The 24,816-nt window shown below is 38.3% G+C and overlaps 2 protein-coding genes across 4 annotated transcripts in view; one reads left to right on the plus strand and one right to left on the minus strand.

The window, feature by feature from the left end:
- The window catches only part of exosc8 (exosome component 8), a 39,706-nt gene extending 20,922 nt beyond the window's left edge, over positions 1-18,784 (plus strand). The window contains exons 8-11 of the mRNA XM_039745813.1: positions 6,602-6,698; positions 7,021-7,141; positions 10,825-10,931; positions 18,591-18,784. Coding sequence (XP_039601747.1) covers positions 6,602-6,698; positions 7,021-7,141; positions 10,825-10,931; positions 18,591-18,706 — 441 coding nt within the window. The 3' untranslated portion in view covers positions 18,707-18,784. The remainder of the gene's footprint in view (positions 1-6,601; positions 6,699-7,020; positions 7,142-10,824; positions 10,932-18,590) is intronic.
- A 374-nt stretch (positions 18,785-19,158) lies between these two features.
- The window catches only part of supt20 (SPT20 homolog, SAGA complex component), a 100,182-nt gene continuing 94,524 nt past the window's right edge, over positions 19,159-24,816 (minus strand). For all 3 annotated transcript variants that reach the window (XM_039745809.1, XM_039745808.1, XM_039745807.1), the window contains one exon: positions 19,159-19,568. In XM_039745809.1, the coding sequence (XP_039601743.1) occupies positions 19,465-19,568 (104 nt within the window). In that variant the 3' untranslated portion in view covers positions 19,159-19,464. The remainder of the gene's footprint in view (positions 19,569-24,816) is intronic.

Consider the following 24,816-nt stretch of genomic DNA (forward strand, 5'->3'; position numbering starts at 1 on the left):
AAAGAAGAAAGATGGAAATGTACTCACAAACAAGGAGAGAGTGTTGAGCAGATGGAAAGAGTACTTTGAGAGGCTGATGAATGAAGAGAACGAGAGACAGAAGAGGTTGGATGATGTGGAGATAGTGAAGGAGGAAGTAAGCTTTGAAGAGGATGAAAAATGGAAAGGCCGTTGGTCCAGGTGACATATCTATGGAAGCATGGAGTTGTTTAGGAGAGATGGCAGTGGAGGGAGTTTTCAACCAGGTTGTTTAATGGAATCTTGGAAAGTGAGAGGATGCCTGAGGAGTGAAGAAGTGTACTGGTGCCGATATTTAAGAATAAGGGGGATGTGCAGGACTGCAGTAACTAAAAGGGAATACAATTGATGAGCCACAGCATGAAGTTATGGGAAAGAGTAGTGAAAGCTATGTTAAGCAGTGAGGTGATGATTAGTGAGCAGCAGTATGGTTTCATGCCAAGAAAGACCACCACAGATGCAAAGTTTGCTCAGAGGATGTTGATGGAGAAGTTTAGAGAAGGCTAGAAAGTGTTGCATTGCGTTTTTGTGGACCTGGAGAAAGCATATGACAGGGTGCCTCAAGAGGAGCTGTGGTACTGTATGAGGAAGTCGGGAGTGGCAGAGAAGTACGTAAGAGTTGTACAGGATATGTACAAGGGAAGTGTGACAGTGGTAAGGTCTGCAGTAGGAGTGACAGATGCATTCAAGTTGGAGGTGGAATTACATCAGGGTTCGGCTCTGAGCCCTTTATTTGCAATGGTGATGGACAGGCTGGCAGAGATTAGACAGGAGTCCCCATGGACTATGATGTTTGTTAATGACATTGTGACCTGTAGCGATAGTAGGGAGCAGGTTGAGGAGACCCTGGAGAGGTGGAGATATGCTCTAGAGAGGAGAGGAATGAAGGTCAGTAGGAACAAGACAGAATACATGAACAATAGGTCAGTGGAATGGTGAGGATTCAGGAAAAAGAGTTGGCAAAGGTGAATGAGTTTAAATACTTGGGATCAACAGTTCAGAGTAATGGGGATTGTGAAAGAGAGGTGAAAAAGAGTGCAGGCAGGGTGGAATGGGTGGAGAAGAGTGTCGGGAGTATTTTGTGACAGACGGGTATCGGCAACAGTCAAAGGGAAGGTCTATAGGACAGTAGTGAGATCAGCAATGTTATATGAGTTGAAGCAGGAGACCAAGCTGGAGGTGGCAGAGTTAAAGATGCAAAGATTTGCATTGGGTGACGAGGATGGAAAGGATTAGAAATGAATACATTAGAGGGTCAGCTCAAGTTGGACGATTGAGAGACAAAGTCAGAGAGGCAAGATTGCGTTGGTTTGGACATGTGCAGAGGATAGATGCTGAGTATGTTGGGAGAATGAATGATGCTAAGGATAGAGTTGCCAGGGAAGAGGAAAAGAGGAAGGCCTAAGTGAAGGTTTATGGATTTGGTGAGAGAGATGCAGGTGATCGTTGTAAAAGAACAAGAAGCAGAGGACAGAAAGATATGGAAGAAGATGATCCGCTGTGGCAACCCCTAATGGGAGCAGCCAAAACAAGAAGATGATAAGTTTATGTCTACATTTTGTCATTTATTACTAAAATATGAAAAACGTTTCTGTTTTAACGATGTGTTTACACAGATTATTGTAGAAACGGAGCACACATGAAATGCATGTGTTCCAAATAACGATCTATTATTTCCATTCTAAAAGTCCAGCACTTCACTCCCAGATAATCAAGGCTGAAACATGGAGAACTTTGTGCCCGTTTGGTGGCAGTGGGGGGATGGAATAGTAGGCTGCTGGCTGCTTGTCTTGATCGGCACATTTACAAGACAAAAGACGCAGATGGAGAAGTGCGAAGGGATTTAAGGTGGGCCGGATTTACAAGTTTTTTCGTAGGCCTTGGTAATTCTAGTGTTAAATGCTTCCTGAAAATCAAGATAAATAATATCATATGCTCCACTTTGATTGTATCCTTTTGTTGCTTTCTCATAAAAGTCCAGTAAGTTAGTAAAACATGAACATCTTCTCAACCCATGTTGTCTGTTCACTAAAGCTCTTGTTCTTGCCATGTGCTGCTCAGTCTTATCCTTAATATCTTCCATTAATTTCATGTGATGCGTGTTAGGCTTACAGACCTATAGTTGCTTGGCTCAGCCTTGTCACCCTTTTTATATACGGGGTAATATTTGACACGTTCCAGACCTTTGGAATTTCCCCAGTGTGCTGTGGCTTCCTAAAAATGTGTCCAGTGTTTATATATGTACTGCATAAACTCCTTAGAACTCAAGGGTAAATATTATCTGGTCCTGGTGATTTGTTTGATTTCATCTTATTTAATCCGAGTACTTCTCCCTCTACAATTTCCAAATCACTCAGTACTACCTTAGTAGTCCTTGTTGGCGCTGGGAGGTTATCCTGAGGTGAAGACCTCAGAAAAAAGTTTAGAGTGTTCGCTCTTTACTATTCCTGATGCACTTGACCTCCTCCTTGATGGTTCTTTACTACTAAAATCTGAAAGAATCTCTTAGGGTCGTCTTTCACCTTATCTGCTATATTCCTCTCCAACTGTCTTTTAGCCTCCCTAATTTCCTTCTTAATAGTTGCCCTCATGTTCTCATCTGCCCTATGATTCACTTTGGAGTTATTAGTCTTATGCCTTGTACAGCTGTTTTTTTTTCCTTTGAAGTTTCTATTTGAACTCTCTATTAACCCACTGTAGAGGTTTTTTAAATTTCCTACTAATTCAAAATTTAGGTATAAACCTGTCCTGCATTACAAATGAAACATTTTTAAACCTGTTCCACTACTCCTCTACTTAAAAGCTTATCACAGTTTATCCACTTAGATTTTGATGCATCTGATCAAAATTTCTCTTACCAAACTTAAATGCAACAGTTTTAGTCTTTGCACCCATACTCTTCAAAAACACTTTAATTGTATTATATTATGGTCACTTGACCTAGTGGTTCAATCGCCTCTACACCCTCAATTCTATCCTGATTATTACAAAATCCAGACAGGCTTCCCCTCATGTTGCTTGTGTGTAAAAACAGTCACTGATCACCTCTAAAAACTCCTGTTCTTGTACTCTGCTACAGTATTTGCAGAGTTATCACTATATAGACTACGTCTACTGTATGTTTTTACTCTGGTTTGATGATTGATTTTTTTTTTCGTTTTGTTTTAGAATACTCTACCTAAAATTAGATATTTTTAATCTGTTACTTACCCTGTGTTTGTAGTGATAGCTAATAAAATTGTGAAGAGATAATACAGTTGTTGACTGCAATGGAAACTCAACTTGAACAACTGCATCCACTATCAAATAATTAATGAAAAAAATCAAGTTATTTTGTTGTATAATTCCGATGCTAGGCATCCAGCTGCATGCTTAGTATTTCCCAAATACATGTATTTTATTTTGGGTGAAAATGTTCTTGTACCCAATGGAGAGCTAGTGAATTAGATACCTAACTCCCCACTCATTAATTGGTCACTAATTCTACTTAAGAATAGCACAGTTATTGATTACTGTGCTCTCTCTTTGCTCTATAGCAAGTTTAAAATTAAAGGTTGAAATTGAAAGAAAAATTATTGAAAATCTTGCAAATTGGATACGTATTTGTAAATCTCAACAACAGTCTTTTAGGTGAAAAACCTAAAATACAGCTGTTGTGGCTTAGCAATTGGTGAATTAGGGGAGAGGTAGGTGTACAGTTGAAAAGCTCAGTAACATCTGAACACACTTCTCTGTAATTGGTTTGCTTAACAAAATATGCCTGGATACCTGATATTGAATTATGTGACACAGGCAGTTTTGAGGTATGATTTGATATTGTTTGCTATTGTGTAAGATGACTTTACATTGAAACACACCGTATCAGGAAGTTTTTGATCTCCGTATGCCATGAAAACATGACATTAATAATGTCTCTTGACCATCACTACATTTTTTTTAAAGTAGCGCACGTTTGCCTCAGACGAACAAAAGAGATTTAAGTTAAATTTAAGCTATTTATAATCTACCAGTGGTACTGATTTTAATTACTAAATGTGACAGTGATTGGTCCAAATATCTTGACATGCTTAACTTTTTAAAGAAGGTTTGGGGCGGGGAATTAAAACCTTACAGATGACTTTGGCACTATATGTTTTAATGCTATTTATTTCATGGAATGCAACTAAATATAAAAGGCTGCAATTTGTGAAATATATTCTGACTTAACCGTGTTAGTAATACCAGTATGAGATGTATGGTGTACAGCAGTAAAGAACCTGTTTCTCTGACCTTGGCCTCAAATTAAACTAGTCACCCACAAAAAAAGGTTTAGAAATAAACTTACAAATGCGACATGGCTACTTATGTAACATATTTGGATGTGATATGGATATTACACACAGAGGAATGAATTGTAAATGTTTGCCTGGTGCAAGCAACCCTTTCCTTATCAAAGTGATGTTTTTTTTTTATCTCCTGATGTTGGCTTCATTTTATGTAAGTTTCTATTAATAATGAAATTTGTTATTTACCAAATTGCCAAAAATAATCTTTGTCTTGCTGTGATGTTTTGCAGATCTTTTTTTGATTTATTTTATTCTTGCCATTTGTATCAAATTATACATTTATATACAGTCATATGAAAAAGTTTGGGAACCCCTCCCATCCGGCATTATTGACTCTCCTTTCAACAAAAAAGATACCAGTGGTATGTCTTTCATTTCCTAGGAACATCTGAGTACTGAGGTGTTTTCCGAACAAAGACTTTTAGTGAAGCAAAATTTAGTTGTATGAAATTAAATCAAATGTGAAAAACACAGAATGTGCAAAAATGTGGGTCCCCTAGTAATTTTGCTGATTTGAATGCATGTAACTGATCAATCCTGATTACTTGTAACACCAAATTGGTTGGATTATGTCATTAAGCCTTGAACTTCATAGACAGGTGTGTCCAATCATGAGTGGTAAAAAGGTATTTAAGGTGGTCAATTGCAAGTTGTGCTTCTCTTTGACTCTCGTCTGAAGATTGACAGACAGCATGGGATCCTCAAAGCAACTCTCAAAAGATCTGAAAACAAAGATTGTTCAGTCTCGTGGTTTAGGGGAAGGCTACAAAAAGCTATCTCAGAGGTTTAAACTGTCAGTTTCAACTGTAAGGAATGTAATCAGGAAATGGAAGGCCACAGGCACAGTTGCTGTTGAACCCAGCAGGTCTGGCAGGCCAAGAAAAATACAGGAGCAGCATATGCGCAGGATTGTGAGAATGGTTACAGACAACCCACAGATCACCTCCAAAGACCTGCAAGAACATCTTGCTGCAGATGGTGTATCTGTACATCGTTCTACAATTTGCACAAAGAGCATCTGTGTGGCAGGGTGATGAGAAAGAAGCCCTTTTTGCACTCACACCACAAACAAGAGTCGCTTGTTGTATGCAAATGCTCATTTAGACAAGCCGGATTCATTTTGGAACAAAGTGCTTTGGACTGATGAGACAAACATTGAGTTATTTGGTCAGAACAAAAAGCACTTTACAAGAAGAATGCTGCATTCCAAGAAAAACACCTGCTGCCTACTGTCAATTTTGGTGGAGGTTCCATCATGCTGTGTGGCTAGTTCAGGGACTGGGGCCCTTGTTAAGGTTGATGGTCAGATGAATTCAACCCAATATCAACAAACTCTTCAGGATAATGTTCAAGCATCAGTCACATATTCCAACAAGACAATGACCCAAAACAGAGTTTGAAATCTACAAAGGCATTCATGCAGAGGCAGAAGTCCAATGTTCTGGAATGGCCATCACAGTCCCCTGACTTGAATATCTTTGAAAATCTATGGGATGATTTGAAGAAGGCTGTCCATACTCGGCAGCCATCAAATTTAACTGAACTGGAGAGATTTTATATGAAGAATGGTCAACAATACCTTCATCAAGAATCCAGACACTCATCAAAGACTATAGGAGGACAACGTCTAGAGGCGGTTATATTGGCAAAAGGAGGCTCAACTAAGTATTGATGTCATATCTCTGTTGGGGTGCCCAAATGTATGCACCTGTCTAATTTTGTTATGATGCATATTTTCTGTTAATCCAATAAACTTAATGTCACTGCTGAAATACTACTGTTTCCATAAGGCATGTCATTTATTAAAAGGAAGTTGCTACTTTGAAAGCTCAGCCAATGATGAACAAAAATCCAAAAAATTATAAGGGGTTCCCAAACTTTTTCATATGACTGTATATCTGGGATATTAAAAAAGGTAGCATTTCTTTTAATTTAAAATATTGATCATTCTAGCCAGCAGTGTAAGGTTGGGAGCATACGATGATATGATGAACCACCTTCTGTTTGGGACTCGAGTGCAGTGGGTGATACCTTAGTACCACACTGGAACTCTCTTTATTTCTTTTTTTTTTTTTTTTTTAAGAGTAAAACTTAAGGCAAGAAATAATATGGATTAAGAAAAGAGAAGTTTTGATGTGTTTATTATACTTCCCTCAAGATATGAATGTTGATGTTTTCTACAAAAAAAGGAAACTGAATGATGATGACTTTCATATATAAGTTTAATTATTCGTGTGTATTTGCTTGTTTTTTTTTAGCTTTCCTGGGTCCTTTACTGTGACATTATTTGCCTTGATTATGATGGAAATATTTTGGATGCTTGCATAATAGCTTTACTAGCATCTATCAAAAATGGTAAAAACTTTTTATATATATATACATTTTATGTTAATTAAGCCTGTTAAATGTTTTAGCTCAATTGTTTAGTTTTACAGTAATAGAACTGTGAAGATTTCTGGAAAGTAAATGAATACCATGCTAATAAAACACAAGAGGAAGTAATATGAATATTCACACATTTCTTGCATGTAAAGTGTAGCTGTTCACATTGCTGTCCTAAAGCCAGTGATCATTTAACCAGTAGTGCTTAGAAGAAACGGGATCTTTTTCTATTGTTATTTTCCATGACTCTGAAAGAAGAAAAAATCATCTCTCTTTTATTGTTTTGTTTTTATAGTGCAGCTGCCAGAGGTACACATAAATGAACAGACAGGCCTTGCAGAAGTTAACATGAAAAAGAAGAGACATTTAAATATTGTAAAGCATCCAGTTGCTGCTTCTTTTGCAGTATTTGACAAGTATGTAAAATATTACTAAACATATTAAATAAGATTTGCCAGCTACTACTTTTAAAAAAAAAAATATATATATATATACACCAAAATGAAATGGTTCTGGATAAAATGACAAAGACTTTAAATAGAAAAAGGAAGATCTAATGCTTGTCTTGACTAAGTTACATTTTTGTTGTGAGTAAAGTAGTACTAGGGTGTTGTACTGTGTTAGCCATTGTGAATGTAGAGAAAAGCCAAGCAAAATGAGACCTTTTATTGGATAAATAAAAAGATTACAATATGCAAGCTTTCGAGGCAACTCGGGCCCCTTCAGGCAAGATGTAATCTTGTTGTGTAATGTAATGTAATGTGTTGAGTAAAAAAAAGACAAAAAACCTCACTAAACTTTAGAATTCCATTGACCTTCTCTGTTGGGAGTTTTACAGGTAGAGTAACGTTTTATTGAATAATGAATTAAAAGTGTAACATTTTCAAGATTGCATTTTATTTTTTAAAATTGAGCATCAAAATTTCTGACAATTCATGATGTTTGATAAATATATTATTAAACTGTTGAGGGAAATGTCACAAAATCCAATTTTTGAGCATTACAGTATTTTAGTCTATTCTCATCTCATTTTCTGAAACTGCTTTTCCTGGTCAGGGTTGTGACAGCCGCCGGACAAGCAGGTCAGCCCAGACTTCCCTGTTGCAGCTCAAGATTCCAGCTCTTCCTGAGGATTTCTCAGGTGTTCCCAATCAAACTGAGAGATACTACCTCTCCAGTATGTCCTGGGTGTGCTGCAGGGTCTCCACCTAGTGGGATTTACCCGGAGCAGCTCTGGAAGGAGCCGCCTAGGAGAGGCATCCACCCCAACTAGCACCTCTCATTTCAAAGGAGCAGCAAATCTACTCTAAAGCTCCCCTTAATCGCTGAGCTTCTTGCCTTGTCACAGTGTGTCAGCTCAGCTACCCTGCGAAGAAACTTCATTTCTGCTACATTTATGTGCAGTCTAACTTTTTCAGTCATTACCCACAGTTCATGACCAGAGGTAAAAACGGCAAACTCAGTGTTCTGTCTTTGGACTCCGCTCCTGTTCACCACCACAGACCAGTACAGTGCCAGCAGAACTGCTGCCGCTCCAATCCCCCTGTCAATCTCGCATTCCCTTTTTCCATCACTCTAACCATCTTAATTAGTGAGCTGTTTTTGCTGCTGCTTAACTCGATTGCCTTCGTTTTAATTGATGTATTCAGCCCCCTTAGTTTCTTTTTCCTTAATGAGTAGCCAAACAATACTGAGACACAAAACAAGCCACCACATGACCAGCTAACCTAAAAATAAAAAATGTGAAGGTCTCGGTCATGTTGGTCTGCTCAGGTCACTACAAGATCATGATGGTAGTCTTAGAAAAAAACAGGAAATCAGCTGTGGCAGAATGAAACCAGCAACAAGTCATGATATTCAATAACTGCTTAAATTAACTGGTAGGACTAAAATTGGCTGGAGTTTGATGTTTCAATTTAGCCGGTCATCTTGGCTCGTTTCACATCTCATTTCTGTTTGGCTGCCATTTAATGAAGAAACAAAACAATTCACAGGCCTGAATACCTAACAATAGGGCTATTAAAAGGAAGGAAAAGTAATTATTTAGCAGTGAAAACTGCTTGCTGATTAGAAAAGGGTTAGAATGAAAACCTTCAGCCACTGCGGCCCACCAGGAGTGCTTACAGTTACCACAATTATGTTTGTAAAATCCAAGAGTGCTACACATTTCCTTTTTGTGTTGGCATACCAAACCGTACAGAAACCGAATGTAGAACCTTGTCGGCCATTTTTTTGGCTTCCAGCACAATGAGCATGACAAAGCAAAGACTGAGATACTCCTGACCTGTCAGCCAGTTGCTTGTGGCAGGTTCCTGTTGCAATAAAGTCAACAATTGCTACAACCTACATATGAAGAGGTGTCTCCTGATTTTGGGCAGTCTATCATTCTATGGCAGGGGCATATTAAGCACATATTGCTGAAGAGGAGATCTCTTGAAAGTCTAAATTGGCTCATAAGCCAGTCATCATGATGGACAAAAAATTCGGACTAGTCTGTAAAACTTGTTTCCTTTGTATATGACCATTTGCACAGCCTTCAGACCGTGCCAAACAAGCCATGTTGTATCAAACTATTAGGTTATAAATAGGTTTTAGAGCATGAAATTTTAAATTTTGTATATGCTGAAAGCAAATCCTGTCCATGGTTTTACTGTGCTTTGGTTTCTAATCCTGAGAAGTGACAACAGCTAACTGACAAATAAAAACCAAGATCTTCAGTGCAAATTTGTGGCATTGACCCTCTTAAAAGGGAACTAAAACTAAGTCTGTACAGCACATTTATAACTTCTGAGGCTTAATACTAGGGTAGCTCCGATTGATTGGCCACATTCTTCACAATAAAAGACTTGATCGGTAAATAGGCCTATCACCTAAACTGGTCTTTTCAGCCGCTGCTTTTCTAAGCTTTATGATCATTTAGTTTCAGTGCTCCTATGCAGGGTATTACGGTAATTGAGCTAGATAAGCATGAATGATGGTTTCTTTTTTTTTTCTCATTAAACTTCCTGCAGCTTAAAAAAAGATCAGGAAGTGGAGGCTTGTTTTGTGAGAGATGATTGAAATTTTAGCTTTTACATAAAAGAAATCGTTGGAGTTTAGATAGACAGCTAGAACTTTACTTTGTCCTTTTAATTAAAATGGATACTGTTCTAGTTTGGACAGAGAGCTTGTTTTAAGTTCAACAGCTTATATTTTCAATTGGAAAGATCATGTTAGCTTAATGGCAAAATGCGTATTTTACTTATAAACCATGTTAGTCTTGTGTCTTCTTGATAAACAACTTGCAAACATTTGATACATTTGCGGCTTTTTTAAAAGATTTGTACTGTGTTTGTTATTTGTTGCTGTATGTCATTTGGTAAGAAACAAGTATTGCATAATTAAAATGGTAATCTATATTTATAATGATCCAAGAATTACGATAGAGTAAAGGGAAAAAAACACCTGTATAAATATATTAAAAGGATATTTTAATAAAAAACTGTAGTGCTATTAATGGTTAAAAATGATGAAAACCTGTGAGTGCATGTATATTTACATTTAAGAAAGTGTGTGTGTGTGTGTGTGTGTGTATATATATATATATATATATATATATATATATATTTTATAAATCTGAGCCCAGGAGAGACAAATCCAATCTTTTTTGAGTGAGAACCCTGACCTCAGCCTTGATGGTGCTGATCGACATCTCAATCGCTTCACACTCCACAATGACTTTCTCGAGTCCTTTTGAACTAATTTTTTTTCCCCCCCTGGAGTTTTTGATTTGATATCCTTTACTAATCCACAAGGGGAAATTATGTCTTTTTGCTTGACCTTTGGAGGTCAGACGACGAGGTCAGCCATTGTACAGCATGCCCCGGGGCAGTTTTCAGATTATGGGCCTTTCTCCATGGCCCAACAGAGGATGATCCCTTCTAACAGTGAGGGGATTTGAACTGGCAACCTTTAAGATAAAAACCAGCACTCCGTCCTAAAAGCAAACTACGATGAGTTATGATTTTATTATAATAACCTACACATATGGCCATGTAATAGGTTAAAAATAATTGTAATATTTTTTCCATTTTCCTAAACATGTTATTCTTTATTCCAGCTCAATTCTTATAGTCGATCCTACTTCAGATGAAGAAAACTTGTCAACTGGGTTTATTACAGTGGTAATTGATGAAGAGGAGAAACTTTGTACTGTACACAAACCAGGTTAGTGTATTTGCACAAAATGTCTTTATAGTTTTGTGGAGGATATACAACATTGGCTCTTCTGTTAAGTTTCATGAGAGTGTACATCAATTTGCAGAGATAAAGCTATGAATTTGTGGCTAACATGACTCTAAAACTTGCATTGAGGAACCGCCCTGCTATTGCCGTGTGCTTACATCTGTCCTGAATATTAAAATGTGCAATATCTAATAAATGTGCAGGCACTTTCAAATGAGAAATTAAGGGATGTCTCATTTTTTCAGTGTTAGTTTACAAAGTTTAATTTGCAGCCCCTGAACTCTTACGTTTCAGCTTCTTAAATTGCCAAACCACTTTTAATACAAAGCCATTTCCCATCTTATTAATATTACCTTTCTCGTGTGTCAAAAGTCACATTCAAAAGGACATTAACATTTGCAAGAACTAGAGCTGCGACCCTTAATTCAACCATAACTGAATAATCTCCAGTCTTGAACTGCACTTTAGCGTTTCCTCTCCATAAAATCACAAACGGCAAAGAAGACACAAAGTTGGCAGAGTTCCACGCTTTGTAACCACACTTTACTTGATACTACATATACAAGTATGAATAAACAATTTGAGGGACTGGATTGCAGAGAGAAGTATTCTACTGCGCTTTGCACTTGTACCATGCCTTCTCAGATACCCGTGTTACTTTGTAACAATTAGGCCCACCCGCTGACACGAGACGATTGTTACCACTAACCCGTCATACTCTGCGGCAGATGATAAAAAGGATCAGTGAATATCACACCCTGTGCACACCTCATTTCAAAATGTGCAGTCAAACCTGATGCCAGAGCATTTATAGTCCAAGACAAAAAAGACTAGTGGTCAATATCCATAAATACATGAGAAAAATATTACATCAAAGAAAAGACAGGAGAAAAAAAAAGACATAACAATCCCTTTCATCTGCCCCCCCAGCCCAAAATAACCCTTATATGTGACAATACAAAAATATCTATATACAATAAGAATATCCCTCTCCCTGTTCTCCTTCCAGAGCTTATAAGTAAGTCCACAGTTCCAGCCCCTGTGGGCAGCATGTGAAACGAAGAGTACTAATGGGTGCGGACTCCTAGCAGTGAAAAATCTTCATGGTAAAAACTATACAGTCCGTCTGCGCCATAAGAAAGAACAGTAAGGTGTTTGAGAAGCTCACCGAGTCCGTGGAAAATAGCAGAACGCCCAATTCACCAGTCAAAAAAGAATGACCAACTTCCATCTAAGCGTCAGGACTTTAGAGGACTCCAGGACATCGTCTCATGGCCCAGGAAGATGAACTGCTTCATTCGATTTTCTCTGTCTTCTTGGCTGTCTTCTCTCCCTTTTAAACTGGTTTGCTGTGTGCAAATTGCTCCCCGAAAATTAAAAAAAGAAACCTCTGGGAAGTGCAATCCCCACAAAACCCAATCGACAGCAGAAAAACATATTCTTATTTACATGGCAGTGCTACAACTTAGTTATGGCCTTTTTTTTTTTTCCAACTGTACAAAACCTATGAACCTGCAAGTAGAAAAGGCTGATCCAGTACTCTATGGTTATGGCAAAGTCCTCATTACTCATCCTGAATCTGAAGTTCTACTATTTCATGCAGTCTGTGGTCCCATATCCCAGCATTGGCTTTCCTGGAAGAGCTGAAGAATACAATTCCTTCATAACTGGAATACACCCTGGTGACTACCAACCCAGTCTGCCTTCCTCCTTGCATGCAACATTAAAGAGGTGGTTCAACCAGGACTCTCCCACAATATCTAGTGTTTTCCACATTTCTGGCAGGATTTTGTGCACCTGTGGCCTTGTCATAACGTAATGCAAAGTTTAGACCATAACTTCAGAAACGTACTCACCTAGTTAAGGAATGTATATGCAGAGTTAAGTTCCTCAACAATGTTCCTTGGACCTCTCAATCAAATCTGTGTTTGAGGCAGTTTTCTCACCATTGCTGGGAACTGCCCAAGCATTGTCCCATTTACTCTTCTTGAATTGTCAAACGGATTGCCAGAATGTCTTCAAGATCATATGAAAGTCACCATCCATGGCCTCAACCTCCCTCCACAGGTGGTCTGTCACTTTGGACACAAGCCATATTTTTTTGAGCCGACTGTAACTTGTTTTCATTTCTGGAGACCTACACACCAACAAAGCCAGGAAGGCCCATTCCTGTAACTTGGCAGAATCCTGGTGTCTTAAAAATCTGCATTTAACATGAGCAAGTAATCTTCTCAAGTTCTCCTTAGGCAAAGCACTTAAACAGTGCAAAAAAACCAGTTAAACATCATTGGCTTCTGCGAATCTGAAAATTAGCACCTGTGATAATTGTTTTATAAATATGTTTAATCAAATTAACACTTTATAGATTTACTCTTCAGCTTGGCTGTGCAATTGAGCCCTGCAAAGGACTGAGTATGTGTGCTTCTTGCCTTACGCACAGTGCTGCTGGAATAATAACACAAGTATTTTTATTTAAATAAGTATTGCATTTGGTTACTCATTACTTTTAACATTTTTCCCTACTTTGCTCACCATTGTGTTAATGAGTTTAGCACTGTACATTCAGCTTATCGACCCGAATTTAGCAATTTATGAAATATTGAAACAGATTATTTCAGCCAGAAGAAGGCATCATGTGATCACCTGAACATCTGCCTCTGAAAATTTATTTTGTGGATTCTTCTACCCACGGCTGGTGCAAGCATTAGACTGTAGCCGCAGACCTCCATAGCTCCACTCTATTAAGGAGGTTGTCTCTCTTTATCAGTGATAAGTCTGGTTACACTGTGGTTAAGATGGGGTGTTATCAGACTCAAGTCAAATAAACGAGGTGACAAAAACCTACAGTCCAACTGGTGGTCCAGCAGAGCTACTGAATGGCGAAGCTGTGGAGGCCTGTAGATGGACCTATCTCATTGAAAGTGTGTGCGAAGCAAATCCATAACGTTGGCTGACAAAGTGCAACAGAGGTGTGCAGACTATAAAGGCCTCAACAATAACCCGGTTAAGGATTTACATGGCCACGTAATCTACCTGTGATAATTCGGTTCCTCAGAGGTCAATAACCAGATTTCTCTAACTGGAATAAGGGTTTCTGTGATTTACTGTTACTGAAGCACATGCAAATGCACCGGCTGTCCTTGTTTGTAAATATACAGCTAACTTGGTATTACCTTACTAATCCACCCAAAATGTTGGTTTCCTCTGTTTTGGAAATGGGTGGATCACCTGTTCTCAAAGCACTGATGAAAATAAATGCCCACTTTCTCTCTGTGGTCCAGTAGTATGGTGGGCAAACCAACACGAAGACCAAAGAGTATTCAAAACAAGTCAGACGTACAATTGGAGAGAAGCACAGATCCGGAGAAGGGTACAAGACCATCTCAAATGCACTGAACAGACCTCAAAAGTAAGCCACACTTCCAAGGTCAGGCAGCCCCTTTACATTTAGTCACTGATCAAGAATGGCACTTGTCTTAGAAGCTACTGTAATGTTATTGATCCCTCTTGAGTGGGAGGTGTCTGCAGTGTGACTGGAAAGAAAGTTCACGGTTCATCAGGTATGGAGGTGGCAGCAGCATGTGGGGATGGGCTGCTGGGTCCTTTCCATCAGCATACACTGACAGTCTGATCAGGATTGATGGGAAAATGAATGCTGCATAATACTGATAGAATCTGCAGGTAAACCTGGTCCCCTATGGCAGAAACCTTAAACTGTGGAGGATGTGTTGTTTTTTTTTAAATGGTCCACGCGGAGTCCTTACCTTAACCTTATTTGACCACCAATTCCCAACTAAGCTGGCACAGCGGGAACCATTTTTCCACGGAGAAATCTTATCCATAGGAATTACTCGCTATAATAGCTATGAGACGTGGGAATCAATGGAGGTGGGGAATCCTACAAATTCTTTGTCTGTGGAATTGGGGTTTTTAATGGTTTTTGTTTTTTTGGGGGCAGCACTCTGAAAAGTAAATTTGAATTTATAAATAGAAATTTCCAGTCAAATTGATAGTAATCCTTTATATGAATAATTCTTCAAGGCACTATATAACAGTAGTATGGAAAAGCAAGTTGCAAAACCAGTCCACCAGAGTATGCGTTCTTAGGATGTCAAGATACGATAAAGATTAAAATTCCAAAGGGCGTTTCTCCGCTCTTACCAGTTTGTTCAGAAGAGCCATGTGCACAGATAAATATTTTGAGGACCAATGTCCTTAATCATTCATTTCAGTTAGGGCATTCAGTGACGATCCAAGTGCTCCTTTGGGATGGACTGTACCCCCTTTAAGTCCCAGTACTGAAAATGATGACCCGAGATCTACTGTACTACATCTTTTAGAAAAATTGTTTCCCCCCAACTTTTTAACAGAGACAACATTTTATTTCTTCATCATGGGGAGTCAGTCACTTTGACTTCTTTCTGCTAATTGAATCTCCACCTTCGCTGTTGACCTTCACAGAACTGGTAGAATCCTTGCTCATGTAATCACTTAGCTGAGTTCCGTGTCTGAAGACAGGATTACTAATGAAAGGTTCAAGGCCTGTCTTTGGAAAACAAAATTCAGTTGTTTCAGAATATGCCAGCCATATATTCTTTTGTCTTAATTAATCTTAGGCTGCTGGTTAGGAGACTTGAAACAATTATAGCCTCGGGATATCTTAAAATCACATCAATTAAAGTTAAGGCAAAAGAAGCAGATCTCTTCAATAGCAGTAATTCCTTACAAAAGAGAGAGGCTGGGATGAAACAATGCAGCCACTGTGGCCCTCTAGGGTCTGAATCTGACACCCCTATCCTGCAAAATCACTATTACAGTCACTCTGCGTTCCCAGACACTACACCTCCATGTTACCCAGGCAACTAAATTCAGCCGTTATTCCCTGTGCCAGATGAAAAAGTACAAGAGCTTACTGTTGATATCCAGACCAGGGAGCACCGCCACAAAATCGCAATCCCATGTTTCAGCTTTGATGGTTTTATTCACAGATGTATTTCCTTGCCTGATGCATGGGATCAGTAGGTAGCACTTCCTCCCATGACTTTTAAGATGCTTTACCCCTTAATATATGAATGTCTTGAAAAGTATGGCAGCTCGTATTTGGACTGTCATCTTTAGTCATGAGCTACACAATTTGAAGAGGTATAATGACAGCTTTTTAATTACATTGGGGCCTTTGAAAACACTGGCCACATATATTGTTTAGTCTGCATAGTTATGATGTTCAGGTGGTGCTTGAGAGCACCCTGAAAGGGTTAGACTTTTTTTTTTATTCAGTCAGGTAGAAAAGTGTCAAACCTTGATAAGGGGAGGTAAGTGACAAAATATGCAACATTAGTATCCCCCCTCATTATAAAGTTACTTGGTAACATCATAATGCACCATGAATCGGGAAGTTCTGCGGTTGGAATTTGCTTCTGCTTTCTTTAGGATTTATTTTTGTTTTCAAATGTAGTTATCTGTATAAATCAATAGCCGTCATCCTTCAAGTCTTGCCATTGTTATCTGTACACACAGACATATTTAAATATATATATATAGGTCTTATTTATATAAGCCTTTATATTAGGATGTCCCAGAATGCTGTTTAAATTGATTTTTTTTTCACATTTGTGGGCCACTGATTTCAGTGTGACATAATGGATTTAAGATTAAACCCTAGTTTGTTACTTGACAATTTGTTGCATTTTTAAAGAGAATTTTGCTTTGTAATTGCCTGCTTACAGATTACATCGGTAATCACAATCATAAGTGAGTAAAAACTACATATGAAAATGGCTCATGGTGGTGATGCTAAAGCACTGCATTAACATGCCGAAAAGAAAAACGGCAGAAGTCTGGAAATGCTTTGAGAGTGAGACAGGGGAATTAACAAGTGATTGTTGGAATGCTATTAAAAAAAGGTAAAACACAGTGCTGTAGTGATGCGATTGTTAGCATGTCATGTAATTGTTTTAACTGGCAGTGTCACAAGTCACAAATTTCTAACTGGAGTTGAACTGCTTTTCAGTATCTCATCATATGAAGTCCCAATAAAGAAAGAGGCTCACTTCAGTCTCAGATTGTGATGTGCACTTCTGCAGATGTCCATACAGTTTGTAACTGGTGTAAATAGTTCAGGGTCGCAGGGAAATGCATCCAGACTCACATAAATAGGATTGTGGGATGTGAGAGAAAATCACACATTGATGGTTCTAACAAAAGCTGTAGCAAATAAAGATTGAAGCAAATATTAAACAAAGTGGCTATTTGGTTTGTCTGCACTGGTGATAAAGTTTCATTTGTTAACACAAAATATAATTTACTTCCAAGACCCAACTTTGTGGTAGTACAGCATGTATCGTGCTAATAGAAAAGCCTAATCACACACGGTTTGCAGGACTGCCAAAGTGGCACACTTCACAGCTGAATATGAATCTGCAAATACTAAATTTGTATTAATATTCTTTTGTTTTTTGAAGGATAATAAATATTTGAGTATAACTCCTAAAGGATTTTCTGACAAACCAGACCTCGAGTGCATGTTATTACAAAAACAGTGGTACATTTTGTTTAAATGGAAGTATGTTAAATTATCTTCAAAGTCACAAACTCGGACATACTCTTTGTTAGACATGGAGTTGCCTGCAATGTATCATGAAGTAAATTTAAGCCTTGCATTCTACAGGTAGACCTTCACTAATTCACCTCTGCTGCAAACTCCCAATTGCACCAGACTTCATACCGTATCTCTCTCCATAGCTGCCTCCCTGTTGCACCTCACTGAGCCAGTAAATCCACGTGAAGTTGCGATTGTTTTGAAGCAGTTAGATTGAGGAGTTCCTTGTGAAGTCATAAGCACACTGAAGCAATAAAGGGGGAATCTCACCCCGCTTCACACCGCATCATTCTTCATAGCTGAGCCCCCACCCACCACAACCCAGCAGCACTGCATTGATGCAATAAAGGGGATGTCGTCCTCAATGAAGCTGTAATCATTTTGAAGCATGCAGGGGCCATTTGGGGTGGGGGTGGTTATTGAGAGAAATCCCGACATTTACTTCCCATGCCCAAAATACCAACATGTTGGTACCTTCAGTACTTTTCAAGTATAGATACATTAGTTCATTCAAATTTCACTTGCTTTGTCATTGTATGTTTTGGTTTCCTGTATTATCCAACTTGTACTGATTTACTTGATATTTTTCAAGGCACGATGAGGTGTTAAGCTACTGTTTAGGGTGATCCTGCATTTTCAGTAATCTGGCACACCAAAAGCCCCAGTGGGGCTGGATTAGCGAAGGTCTCCCTGTAGTTTATATTTATGAATGCCAGTTCTTGTTTTCTTAAATGACAGTTGGACAACAACTTCAAGAATATACCACACTTTTAAAGCTGCTGTTATTGTTAGTATTTATATGTTTTATGTTGTGTTACAGAAAAGGGTACAGTACTGTATTTTTGACTTGAATAATGGAGGCACTTTTAATTCAATTAACAGGATTTCTGTTTTTGCTGTACTGACCCAGTATCAAATATTGTGAAATTTCACTGGTATTGGTGTCAAATACAGAAAATCTGACATTGTGACAGCTCCAATAAAGACTATAAGCCTTACAAAAATGAAACTTTTGTTTTTAAATAATTTTTACCTGCTTGTAGGAGGAACTCCACTATCGAACGAAAAACTTCAAGACTGCATAAACCGAGCAATTACCAGAAACAAAGAAGTCTGCAAACTCCTGAACAAAGTGATGAAGAGTATGAAAGCAAAATGAAGCAAACCGTTTTTTTCTGTAAAAATGTATATTTACTAATCAGTATTTTTTTCTGTAAAATAAAGAGCACAAAATATCTCCAGCATATTTCATTTTTTGGAAATATTTTTACACCTCCTTCACTTGACAATCCATCTAAATAGACATACTAAAATATGCTTATAAAATCCAATAAAATTAGTTGATTATTATAACCAGCAACATAAAAATAATGCTGATTTAACTGACAGCTCTAACCAGCCAAGTGTTAAAAACAGTAATTTCATACAACAGTATAAAAAAAAAAAATCAAAAATGAAATAACCCTGGCCTACAATAATAATCTTTTTAATTCTTTAAGCCTGCAGTAAAAATGAATTGTACACCAAGTGTACGCTTTATACACAAAAATCATTGAAGTGATGGCAACTGTCTCAACTCATTAGGCAGATTTCTCTCAGTGCAGTCTGATAAAAAAAAAAAATAATAATAATAATAATGGAGTTATCTACAATATAAAGCTTTAATCTTCAGGACAACAGAGTGGACGACTGTATACCACCAAGCATGCTCCTCTGCTTCGTAGTTTTCATTACATAATTGCACTTTTTTTGTTTAAAAAAGGGGACACAAAAAGGAAATGCTCTATTTTATAAAAATATCACAGACGTTATTTTCCAACAATCTAGAATTTTGTACTTTAGGAGGGATTTTTTTTTTTTTGAGTTGCTGCCAAGATAGAAAGTTAAGTGTTTGAGTTTTGTGTGCCACGTTTTCTTTTACTTTTTAGTTGGTTGTTTGAATGATGACGGATTTGAGCTGCCTGGGCCACTGCTGCCGCCATAGCCATTTGCTGATGCATTTGGTGTTGTAAGTATCGCAACTAAAAGAAAGAGGAAAACAAAAAAAAAAAGTTATTTTATATGTCCAAATAAAAAAAGTGTGGAGAAAAAACTGGCATAAAATGTATATACACACACACACACACACACCACATCACTCTCGGCCGCACAATGAAATACAGTCAAGCAGCACCAGTGGCACAGAGTCCATCCGCAAAGGGCATTTCAGACCTAAAGCTGCAACTTCACTACTGATCATCAGGAGCATAGCGAGGCAGAGACGTCTTTTCTTTGCCCTTAACACATATGGATGCAGAGAGGATAGTAAGTCAGCAACTTCAAGCTATTGATGAATTTGTTTATTGGTGCTACAAAAAGCAATTTTATACTAACGCAATCTTTAAACAAAACAAGAGGCCAAACTACATGTGAACCAAAGGGTTCAAGGCATTTCTTTAAATAGAACTACACACAATGCCATGAAAAAGCATTTGCTCCTTCTTGGGGTCCTTTATTTTTGCTTATTCTCATAACGCTCAGTTGTTTTTCATCTCCAGATGAATTCAGTATAATTCAAAAGACAACCTGAGTAAACATACTGCGTAGTTTTTAAATGATCATTTGATTTGTTGAAGGAAAAAAGTAATTGACTCCCTAAATGCAATACTTGCTTGTGCCACCTTTAGAAGCACCAACTGGAATTAAATACTTTCTGCTAACAGGAGATCAATCTTTGGCATCACTGTAGACACATTTTGGCCCTCTCTTCTATACAGAATTGTTGTAATTCAACCACACTGGAGAGTTTTTTTTTAATAAACTGCCCATTCAAGGATCTACCACAAAATCGCAATGGGATTAACGATGGAACTTTGACTCTAAAACCCTGAACTTTATTTATTTTCTCAGCCAATTCAGAGGTGGACTTGTTCACTGTCCTGCTGCACAACTGCACTTGAGGTTCAGATCACAGACCGATGATCCAACCTTCTACTTCAATACTTTCTGGTTGAAACTTGAATTCATACTTCCCCTAATTATGGCAAGTTGCCAAGGCCCTTGAGCAGCAAAGAATCCCCACGTGATTTAGGGCATGGTGGGCATTATGTTCTTATTGTGGAAAGCTCTCACCAATATGTAAAAACCTAGTACAGTGGACCCTCGGTTCACGAACGTCTTTGAACACGTACAAATCGGGTTACGACCAAAAAGTTTGCCAAACTTTTGCATCTGTTCACGACCACACACTCGGATGACGAACAAGCCAGTTTCCCCTTCCGGTTCATACACGCTGATTATTTCCGCACGTGTTCAGTCTCTCCCTGTACTGTACATTGTTCTCAGTGCATCACAAAGAGGGACTCTCCCTCAAAACTGCAACCTCCTCTCAACTCAGCTTCCTCCTGTGGTATAGCGGGTCCACAGCTCGCGTCAAAAAGGCCAGTTTTAATAAATAATCACTGCACTCGCAGTTTAGCGAGGGGGTGTGGTTGTGTGTGGCCGAAGCGGTTCCTAAGGAGTTCGCGATGTGGGCGTTTCTCACCAAAGTGCACAGGTGAGAAGCGGTCCGCATCTGTAATTGTTCCCAGGAGCTGCTGATTGCCACGGCTAACACGCATCTTCATAAATAGAAGCACGCGTCGGCTAAAGGGAAAAAGAAGAGAACAGGAAAGGACGGGAGGTTGCAGGAGAAGGAAGGAAGCAGGAGGAGAAAGCTGGTGCAGGAGAGAGAGAGTGAACGAGCTGCTGAGCAGGGAGTCTTAGTGTTTGTCTCAGGGTTATTCAGTGTTTTTACATTTAGTTTACTAATACACTGTGCATTCTATGGTATAATTAAGTATTTTTGTGCTTAAAAATCTTTAAAGAAAATATATTTACATATAGTTCTTACGGTCTGGAGTGGATTAATTATAATTTACATACAATCCTATGAGGGAAATTACTTCGGGTAACGAACAAATCGGGTTACGATCAGGGTTTTGGAACGAATTATAGTTGTGACCCAAGGTTCTACTGTATGTCATATCTTCTTAGTTAGTAGAGTTACTAGGTTTTTGTCCTGCCGTATGTAAAATGCTATGTACATACCAGATTCTTCTATCGTGCTTTGACCGGAATGAAGACATATTTGGCCATCACCACTACCTTATAACACCAGGAAAGACCTAGTAACTCAATTTTGGAAAAAGGGAAAAAAAGGCAGTTACTAGATTTTCCACTGCACGGGAGAGCTGTATTAGCTTTGCTCCTGACATAATGGGACCCATGTCTTTCAGAAAGTTCCACTTCTGACTTGTCAATCTACAGAACATTATCCCAAAAGTTAGACAACCCTTTATGCTCCTCTTGTTTAGCAGTGGTTTTGTCCCCCCCTTGTAACTCTCCCTTGGACACCATTTTTGCCCAGTGTCTTTCTAATGGTGGAATAATGAATGCAGGCATTAACTGAGCTGAGAGAGGCCTGCTGGTCCTTAGATGTTTGTTGGGGTTCTTCTATGACTTCTGGGATGGGTTTTCTATGCACTCTTGGGAGTAATTTTGCTTGGCTGGTCACTTCTGGGAAGATTTACCACTCTTCTTAGTTTTCTCCATTTGGAGATGATGGCTCTCATGGACCTTTTAGCTAACTTCACATTGCTGGAAAGGTTCTAGTAAATCTCCTTGGCGTTAACCGCACATTTCTCTCAGGCTTTGAATTTAGTGTAAAAATGGTTAACCCCTAATGTGTCTGTTGTTAAGTTGTCATGATCCAATTTACAGTGTGAAGCCTGAATAACTCTCAGGACAGCATTCTGTTGCCATCTAGTGGATATAACAACATCATGCTGCAAAAAAATCGTGAACGTGTTTGTGTTTTTCCATCCTATGGTAACCCATCAATACTCATAAGTGGGGCAGAGCCTTCAACCAAAAACATTCAATGGCATGTAAATGAAAACCTGCAAAGACAGTTTTAGAACAAACTCAAACTGGACCATTGCTGGATCAAGTAATAGAGATGACAGTATGAACTGGTTATCAGACGTGGGCATCAATAGTGAAACTAATGCATCCAGTTTTGTGCGACCGAGCTGCCACAATATACCTGGTAAATTCATTTTCGTAATGCAATTTTGTGGCAAATATGCAAAATGATTGCAATCAAGTGGACAGGCCAAAAAAAACAAACAAAAAAGATGTTAGTCCCCTAAGCACTAATGCAGCAACTGTTGATTTTAATGTCAGGAGAAATGTGGAAGTTACTAAACCTTGTGCTGTGGTAACCTACAGCAACACAAGAATCAAGCACTGACACTCCTGATCTCATGTGCATGCAAAATAAAAAATACTATAAGAAATGTACACAAAGAAATGTGCTTCTGCTGTACCGACTGTGACATCAGGTTGTGAATGTTGGTGAATTTCTCAAAACTGGTCACACAAAGGATGTGGGCTAAATCTGCATTAGTACAGCAGTGGACACTCAACATGCCTTTCCTACTGTATTTATGTTGACATTTCGATATTTACATAACAAATATTGGGGGGGGAATCATTGTTTTCAGCTTGTTTTCCCAGGAGTAAACAAAGCTAAGGAGCTTAAGTGATGTTTAAATGATTTGATTTAAAAGGGCTGGCAGCAATCAAGCTTGGGTGTGTTTATTGTAATTCAACCTGTTATTTAATTTGAATCATTTGTTGACTGAGTGACTATGGGGGCGATTACTTTTTCACATGGGTAATATAGCTGTTGGTGAACCTTTTTCCTTCACTAAATCAAATATTTAAAAAAAAATGTGTAAAGTGTTTACTCTTGTTGTCTTTTGTATTACACTAAATTTCTCTAAAAATCAGAAACAAGTTTTATTGAATAAGCAAAAACAGAGGGAATTAGGAAGGGGGCAAATAGTTTTTCACAGCACTGTAGATTTTAAAGATGCTAGCAACAACCTTTGACTTTTCCACTTTTGAATTTGTGTGTCTACAATAAATTGGTTGTGAAAATGCCATTTGTGATAATTTTGCAGTCTCAACACTAAAATCTGACTGATGCAACGTCTTGAGTGTATGCCATTACACACTGAATCAAATCAAGAATTTGGAATGATCTGTTCTAAAGTCCCACATGTGCCACGAGCACTCCTTGAATGCGAATAAGACAAACAAAAAAGAATGGTATGACTTGGACGGAATATTTAAACAAAAATTCAGTGCTCCAAATTTTTGTTGCTGTCTTCATGGCCAACTGCTTAACAATCACAGCCAAATCTAGCACTGTTTAATTTAGTTTCCCACATCTGGTCAAAATTGTAAGATCCAAGGCAATTTGGCATGCTCATATATTTTTTTTTTTTTGGGTTTGGCTATCAATTTGTGTGACAGAGTGGCTGCATCTTTGTTTGGAGCCTAGAATTTATTTGATGAAATCAGAGCGAAGTTGCTGGATTACTTGTATCTGTTGCTGCTGCTGCTGCTGCTGCTGCTGTTGCAAGGCAGAGGAGAACTGGAGCCTCTGCTGTGACAGGCTGTGCCCAGATCTGTTCATGGCAGAGCCCAGCTGAGACAGCACTACGAGGGAAGGTGGGCAAAAAGGGAAATTGGGGGGCGGGCATGGGGAAATGGCAAAGCAGAGGGATGTGGGGCAGGGCAGCAAAAACCCACAAGGACAGAGTGTAGTCGAAAAGGAGAGAAGAAGGAGGAGGAATTGACCGATTAGTTCAAAATCAAAACGCTACAAACACGAAAGTTCATTGAAAAGCTAACAGGTTAGTAAAGACATCTGTGAAGCCATGAAGTACCAAGTGGGAAGAAAAAAAAAAAAAGAAAGGTGTCCTTATACAATTTCAGTTATAAACCCCACGCCATATCTATGCTTGATTAATTTTCGATGTTCAAAATAATTCCACTGATGAGAAACTTAAGTTATACTTGACTGGTCTTTTTTCAAAATCAATTCTGGATATAAGTATTGTTACTGCTGTCTGTATACCACATCACTTATGATTACAGCGAGCAGCTGTTTGGAAAGAAGAACTTGAACCAATCAGTGGTGTCCATTTCTAATTCCAAATTTCAGAAAGTACCAAAAAATAACCTTTCAGTAAACATATTTTTGATGTGATATATCGGAGAGAAGTTAGGTGTTACTTTTAATATTTAGTGAAATTAAGGAATAAATTTATTTTTCAAGTCAGTTACTTCTTCACAATCATGGTATATATTCATTTGCCGCATGAAACTGCATTGGTTAAATTGCAATAATTTGTTCAGATAAATTTAACTCTTTGAGTGCTAAAATTTTTTTTTCCA

This window comes from Polypterus senegalus, chromosome 2 (genome assembly GCF_016835505.1).
Source record: "Polypterus senegalus isolate Bchr_013 chromosome 2, ASM1683550v1, whole genome shotgun sequence".
Classification (NCBI taxonomy): Eukaryota; Metazoa; Chordata; class Cladistia; order Polypteriformes; family Polypteridae; genus Polypterus; species Polypterus senegalus.